A 7,850-nucleotide genomic window follows, 5' to 3' on the forward strand; every position below is an offset into this window, starting at 1 on the left:
CCTAGAAGAGAAATTGAGATAAAATGTGTTAGGCTTAGAATTTGTTAAATTCAATTTTGATTGTCATACTCTAAAAAATATGTGGCTTAGTTTTTTTCTTTTTTTTTTTCATACATATAAAACAGATAGGTTAAGAAATTTAAAATAGAAAATATGTTTTTGTTAAATTAAAAAATGTTCTACCAGTTAATATTCTGTAGCACAATAAATAAATATATATTATAAGCAGTTTGAAATCAGTTCAGAAGTTGTTGAAGCTGTAAACTAGTTTTGAAAAAGTCTAATTAATAAATAAAAACTGGTTCATTAGTGGGATTCTATGGACTCTTTAAAACAGTTATCCTTAGAACAAATTAGGTTAATTCAAAATGATTTTTGGAAATCATAAAGCAAATTTATAAGGACTAACTTCTATTATTATAATTAAATTTGTTAAAAATAGGATGATTATCAACAAGACTTATTTTTAAATTAGGAACAATACTCTTTTATTTTATATAAATTAAAACATTATAGCACTTGTCTATTGATAGTATGGAACTATATATTTTGACAGTTTCATGCTTACAAACTTTGATTTGGTGGTTGAATTAAACATAATTAATTTGTTAATATTAAATTATAGAATATTTGAATTTTAGTTGTTATATATTAGTTCTAATATGTTTGATACTTAATTAAATTTATATTAAATTATTGGATGAGCCTAAGTTTGAGTTTCATTTTAATTGATTAACTAGGTTTTATGGTTAAATATTTTAGTTTTAAAGTGGAGCATTTTTTAGCACTATAAACAATACAAAATTTGAAAATAAATAAGAGGTTTATTAAAGTAACAATGGTAGTGACATATACTTAGAAAGTTCAAAAAATACTATATAGTAAAACTACAAGCATTTAACATATTTTCATACTTAAATAGCATATTAAACTATAAAAATTCTAAGTACGTTTTTCTAATCAGTAAACGAACTTTTTATTTTAAGAATTTCAAATTTGAAATAAAATATAAAGAATTTTAAAAAAACATACATTTTTCCTCTGACGGTTATCAAGTTAAGTAAGTAGTAAGATTAAGAGCTAATCAACTTATTATGCACACAATTAATATTTACATTATTATTCATTTTAAAGTTAAAGCAAATTATTTACGAATAATAAACTACGTTAAATGTAAAAAGTCAAAAGAAATATTTGATAATAAGATATAATTAACATCTTATTAATAAAATTGAAATCTAAATTAAAATTGGATACCTAAATTACATATATTTTTAATTTCTTGAATTCAACGTGATTTATTTGTTTTTTGGCGTCAAGAATCTTCTCCAGCGATTCAATTCAACTGTCTCGTACTAACCCCATCGCGGTGGTGGGTTCTAACCTGTGACTGTAGACGAGCGATCTCGCGCAACTGGAAGAGAATGATTGCAGAGAGATTCGAGGACGAAGAAAAATGGCTCGCCGAGGGTATCGCCGGGATTCAGCACAACGCATTCTTCATGCATCGCGCACTGGTATTCTCCTATTTCTTCGTAACCTAATACATTCCCCTTCTCAATTCGTCACGGTTCGCTCTCGCAGGATGAAGACAATCTCAGAGACGCTCTCAAATACTCTGCGCAGATGCTATCGGAGCTTCGAACTTCTAGGCTCTCACCGCACAAATACTACGAACTGTGTAAATAAAATATTCTCTTATAATTCGCATCACATGTAGTAATTAATCGAACTTCTAGGTTTTCAATTCAATTGTTGCATTCGGTGTTTCCGTTATAGATATGAGAGCCTTCGATGAGCTTCGGAGGCTGGAGATATTCTTCAAAGACGAAAGAAGACACGGCGTTGCAATTGCTGATCTATACGAGCTTGTTCAGCACGCTGGAAATATATTGCCTAGACTGTGAGCGTTTTTTGCAATTTTCCCCACTGTTGTTGAGTATCGAGTACCAATGCTCGTGCTTATGATTTCAATTTGAATGATTGTGCGGTCTCTATGTTTGCGTTGGTGATTTACTGCCAGGTATCTGCTTTGCACGGTAGGATCTGCTTACCTTAGAAGCAAGGATGCTCCAGTAAGGGATGTTCTTAAAGATCTAGTGGAAATGTGTCGCGCTGTTCAGCATCCAATTCGCGGTCTGTTTTTGAGGAGCTACCTTTCTCAAGTCAGTAAAGATAAGTTGCCTGATATTGGACATGAAGATGAAGAGGGGTAAGGCTGTTATTTGGTTTCTGATGGATTAGTAGTTTTTGAATGTGGCATGCTTGTCTATCATTTTGATCAGAGTAATGCTATATCCTATAATATTACCCCACTAAACCACAGAGAAAAATGGAATGTATGTAATTTCTTGATAATATAAAAAAACTCAGTACTTTCTTCATATAGTAAATTGGAAGATTGGTAGGAGGATTTAGATTTTTTTTTTCATTTAATAAACATGCAGTAATTAGAAAGTCACTACAAAGATAACTTTTTATCTTTCTCAAATTTTCTTCCCATGTATTTGGTATCAATTTTCAATATGGACTATTTATTTTGGGATTATGTGTGGGGCTGAGTGAACAAAAATTAAAACGGTGGATATTGATAGGTGCTTCTGTTGTCGTGCAGGGAATCTAAGGATGTGATGGTTGCAGTTGAGTTTGTTCTACAGAATTTCACAGAAATGAATAAGCTTTGGGTTCGGTTGCAGTTGCAGCATCAGGTTCATTGAACTTCCTTAACTCTTTTCTAATCTTATCTTATGAGATGCATAGCACCACAGTACTTGCATGCCATAGCCATTGAGGTAAAAATAAATCATGAGAACATGATTTCTGGCCATGCAGGTGTTATGGTGCTTGTGAATCATGCTTAATCTTTGGCGATCCTGAGCTGAGGTCTTCAATTGGGATTTCTGGTCTGCAGGGACCCAGTCGGATAAGAGAGAAGAGGGAAAAAGAAAGGAACGAGCTTCGTGATCTTGTAATATAAACTATTTCCTGATCAAGCATTGTGTTATACATTTTGATAGAAAGATAAGTTACGTGATTTTGTTTCCTCAAATTATTAGGTAGGGAAGAATCTGCATGTTCTGAGTCAGATAGAGGGTGTGAACCTTGAGATGTACAAAGACATCGTCCTTCCAAGTGTATTAGAGCAGGTCTAATAAAGTACATTTTCTCCCCAAAATGTAATTTTTTCTCATATTGTAACCCTTGATGTCATAATGTCTCTCAGCTGTCTAAATTGGCTTGAGCAGGTTGTCAACTGTAATGATGAGCTTGCCCAATTTTATCTTATGGAGTGTATAATCCAGGTTTTTCCTGACGAGTACCATTTGCAGACACTTGAGACACTGTTAGGTGCTTGCCCCCAATTGCAGGTGGGTAGCATGATTAGATTGGAAATAGATAACCTTTTTGTGTGCTTGAGATTAATTATATTTGATCAGTCAACCTTGGAGAGGCCTTACTATACTTTTTGATTTTTTAACCCTTTGTTAATATTATATTAATCCGTTCTTGAGATTTGTTTTTTAGAAGTTTTAATGAAATGAAACATACATTATAATTGCCCCTTTTAAGGTTAAATATTATTTGATGCTCCATGATTTTTGAAAAGTTTATCACATATTTGATTGGTCATGAATTTAGGCAATTTGGAATGGTGACTACTGACCCTCAATTAAATTTTGATAACACCGTGAATGCAGAGCATAAAATTATTGCACGTGTTATGGTTAATGACGAACAATCGGACATACTTACAGTGCCCTTAAAGAGATTTTAGTGGTCAATGTAAATTTTAAGACTATTTAAGAGAAATTTTTTGCTTGGATACTGAACAAGTGAATTTAAAATCTCTAAGCAATTTGGTTGAGCATAAAACAAGAATATTGAAATTCTGCCTATTGAAGTGGAATTTCATAAATTCTTCAAGAACTGAGTGAACTGCTGTCTCTTTCTTACGCACTCCTTTGGACTTCATGGTCACTTCACCCTGTGCCTTTTGTCCAATTCTGCAGCATTTGTTCAGGCAGCTTCATAACTAAAGTTGAAGTTTATACATATTTACCTACTTTTCTTTTCAAGAATAAAGTCTTTCTTTGTTATTTATTGCCCTAGATTATTTTTTCAGAAATTATTTTCAGTTTGTATATTGGATCTTCAATCTCTGTTGTTACCTGACTCTGTATAGGTTGCAATTGTCTTTCTCCATTCCTCTATCTATTGCAAATGCGTATAGATTCATTCTGTACTTATCTCAACTCTCATGAAAGGTTTTGCTTCTCACTATCAATTAACTTGGTCAGTGAATCATCATAAATTTGCTAGGACCACTAATCAATCATTTGATAGCATTCCTAGTCCTTATACCGAAGATACTCAAAGATCAATTCTGTTCTATCTATCTGATTTTTTTAAAGCTGATATCCATTTTTATTTACTCTTTGACTAACTTGATTGTATTTGCAGCCCACAGTAGACATCAAAACAGTGCTTTCTCAGTTGATGGACAGGTTGTCAAATTATGCTGCCTCTAATACTGAAGTAAGTCTGATGCACTTTTTTGTCAAAAATTAAGTTTCCACGTGCTATTGATTGATATCATTTATGCCTCAGGTATTGCCTGAATTTCTGCAAGTGGAAGCATTTGCCAAATTAAGCACAGCAATAGGCCGGGTAAGCCAGATTTCCTCCAGTTTGTAACTTTTATAGTGCTTATTTTGGGAGAACTGCAGAAAAGATGTCCTGGTAAAGTTATGGACAATGAAGGAACTAAATGTGATGGTGTTTGCAAATGCTGTTTCCCTTAATGATAAATATTTCCCTTTGATAATTTAGTTCGTGTAGTGGTACCTCGACTATTCCTTTAGTACGGATTTCTTTTCCTTGTTTTAAAACTTTTATGAAATCTTATGCTTAAAAGTTGTACAAGTTTAAAGTGCACTGTTCAAGTAGTTTGAATTATAGGCATCTGTATGATCTTATGTGTTACAGGAAGTTCTTTTCAACTCTCTGAATGAGAAAAACTAAATATTGATTATAGTCTCTTGGTTTGTGCCTACTAGATACTAGATATACCTTTTATTTTATAGACTATGGAGCCGCAATCCAAACCATATACCTGCTATTGATTGCAGGTGATAGAAGCACAAGCTGACATGCCTATTGTAGGAGCAATTGCTTTGCATGTTTCTCTTCTTACATTTACTCTCCGTGTTCATCCAGATCGATTTGATTATGTGGACCAAGTACTGGTATGTTACTTTTCAAACATGTTTTGATCTAGCATTTTTTGAGATGTGGTATTTGCATCTTAGCTCTAATCTGCATCTTTTGTGGAATTTGTTCAGGGATCATGTGTGAAGAAGCTTTCTGGAAAACCAAAGCTTGATGACAGTAGAGCTACAAAGCAAGTCGTAGCACTTTTAAGTGCCCCACTTGATAAATACAATGATATTGTGACCGCATTGACACTTTCTAATTATCCTCGTGTAATGGATCATCTTGATCATGAAACAAATAAAGTCATGGCCATGGTTATTATCCAAAGTATTATGAAGAATAACACTTGCATCTCTACTGCTGATAAGGTATGTTATTTTTGCCTTTGACTCAACCTAATAAAATTATTTCTATGTAACAGTTTTCATTATGCCTTTGCAGGTTGAAGTTTTATTTGAATTAATAAAAGGGCTTATAGTGGATTTGGATGGAACAATTGTGGAGGAGGTGAGCCTGAGAGTATTGTTAGAATATCTTGGGATTTTGTTTATACGGATAAAAATGTTCTCTATTATATGTTATCTTAAATTTTTTATTCAACTTTTTTTGTATGTTTAACCCATAAATATTCTATTATTATTCCCTACATAAATATAGTATTTTCCTAAGATCAGCCCTTTTTTTTATGTCTAATCTGTAGGTTGACGAAGAAGATTTCAATGAGGAACAAAATTCTGTTGCTCGTCTCATACACATGTTTCATAACGATGAACCAGAGGAAATGTTCAAGGTAACAACGAGTGTATTCGGAGTCAAATTGAATTTCACTGGTATCTTTCTATTAAGTGTTTCGTATCTTATTGACCTTCAGATAATTTGTACCGTAAAGAAGCATATTATGAGTGGAGGACCAAGACGCTTGCCTTTTACAGTTCCTTCCTTGATATTCTCTGCACTCAGGGTATCCTCCCTTAACGATGTTATTCTTTCAATTTGTGTTATCTACACCATCTTTAACATGCTTCTTGAATTGAATTCTATGTGATGATAGTTTGAAAATTATATGAATGGAGTTGCTTGGTCTGTGAGGTCCATATTTCACAATTAAAGCTGCCAATGGTTGTACAAGGATCCTATTAACCATGTACAGCAGAGCTTTGAGACTAAGTATATATTTGAAATCACAAATACTTAATATTTTCTTTCCACCCTTTAGCTTGTGAAGTATTCTGTAACACTTACAATATTTGTACTGTGGCATTAATTTCAACTTTATGTCTTGAGGTTTTATATATGTGATTTAATGGTTAAGCCTCACTATTTTTTAACCTTGTGTGGGCTTTAATGGTATCTAATATCATTACCCCATTATCTTGTGAAGTATTCTGCAACACTTACAATATTTGTACCGTCGCATAAACTTCAACTTCAGATCTTGAGGTTTAATATATGTAATTTAATGGTTATGCCTTATTATTTTTTAACCTTGTGGTGGCTTTAATGGTGTCTAATATTATTACTCATTAGATTTATTAAAATCCATTGTTTTCTACTTCCAATTGGATACTTGATAGCTGGGGCAACAAGGTCTGAAAATATTTACTTAAACTGTATGCCAAATTCTAATTGGGGGGTTTACTTTTTGAAATTTGAGAATAATACATACAATGAATAACTCTTTTTGCCTTTATGAATCATGTTTTTTCTGCAGTTGATCAGGCAGTTGCATGGCCAGGATGGAGATATAGTTGGAGAAGAAGTTCCTACAACACCGAAAAAAATATTTCAGCTATTAAATGAGGTGATTTAAAATTTATTATCTTAGTGGGATTTTGCTATTTTTATGAGAAATTGGCTTGTTGGTTTACCAAAATTGATGAAAGGTGGTACAAAGGCTATAGCTAGAGTATAATATGATCTTTTTGTGTCCTTAGTTTGAATGAGTTTTGATTATTTGTGTTTAATTTACTATTAAATATTTAAAGGACCAATTTGAGTATTTACACTTAACCTTTGTACATCCATATTGAGCTCTTGTGGTTATTTTATCTAACTTGACAGACAGTCTAGCACAAATGCAGTGTTTATTTTGTAAATGAAAATTTACTGTGTGTGAGAGTGAAACTTCCTAGTAGAAGGGTTAGAATAAGCTGTGCTGGTGTTTGATTGAGTTTTGGACAGCTCCAATTTTATGTATATGATAGTTCGCAATCTGCGATTTGCCTTGAGGAAAAGTATTAAGCTAGCATGGAGATTAATAATTTGTTTGTTTTAGAATTATATATAATTGATTTTAACAGGATTAATTGAACTATTGAGCATGATTGTGATGTGATCAAATCAATCTTCAGTCACAGTTACATCGAAAGGTGCATTTTTCACTGGAAAAAAAAGTGAGATTTAATTTTACAATATCAAAACAAATAGGTGCTAAAATAGAAGTAACTGATTTGGCACCAAAATAACATTTCTGAGGTTCTTCTCTATCTTTCCCACCTTCACCGGCATTTTAGTTATTAATTAAGACAACAGAAGTAATTCAAATGAACTATCTAATAGAAACCAATTCTAAACTTTTAGCACCCTTCGTTTCACTTTCTTGCTTTACTAGCTTCATGATTGTTTCATTTCCACTG

The 7,850-nt window shown here is 32.6% G+C and overlaps 2 protein-coding genes across 2 annotated transcripts in view; one reads left to right on the forward strand and one right to left on the reverse strand.

Annotated features, from left to right (window-relative positions):
* The window catches only part of LOC106756893 (putative disease resistance protein RGA4), a 2,677-nt gene extending 1,312 nt beyond the window's left edge, over positions 1-1,365 (reverse strand). Inside the window, exon 1 of the mRNA XM_014639492.1 lies at positions 1,361-1,365. Within this exon, the coding sequence (XP_014494978.1) occupies positions 1,361-1,365 (5 nt within the window). The remainder of the gene's footprint in view (positions 1-1,360) is intronic.
* LOC106757780 (vacuolar protein sorting-associated protein 35B-like) lies at positions 1,302-7,024 on the forward strand. The gene is made up of 16 exons (XM_014640570.2): positions 1,302-1,517; positions 1,585-1,681; positions 1,780-1,903; positions 2,024-2,212; positions 2,615-2,708; positions 2,912-2,968; positions 3,057-3,146; positions 3,246-3,368; positions 4,462-4,536; positions 4,609-4,668; positions 5,130-5,246; positions 5,343-5,582; positions 5,656-5,721; positions 5,915-6,004; positions 6,086-6,175; positions 6,926-7,024. Exons 1-16 carry the CDS (start codon positions 1,425-1,427, stop codon positions 7,022-7,024), a joined length of 1,704 nt encoding a protein of 567 aa, XP_014496056.1. The 5' UTR covers positions 1,302-1,424.
* The last annotated feature ends 826 nt before the right edge of the window (positions 7,025-7,850 follow it).

Source organism: Vigna radiata, chromosome 3, assembly GCF_000741045.1.
Source record: "Vigna radiata var. radiata cultivar VC1973A chromosome 3, Vradiata_ver6, whole genome shotgun sequence".
NCBI lineage: Eukaryota > Viridiplantae > Streptophyta > Magnoliopsida > Fabales > Fabaceae > Vigna > Vigna radiata.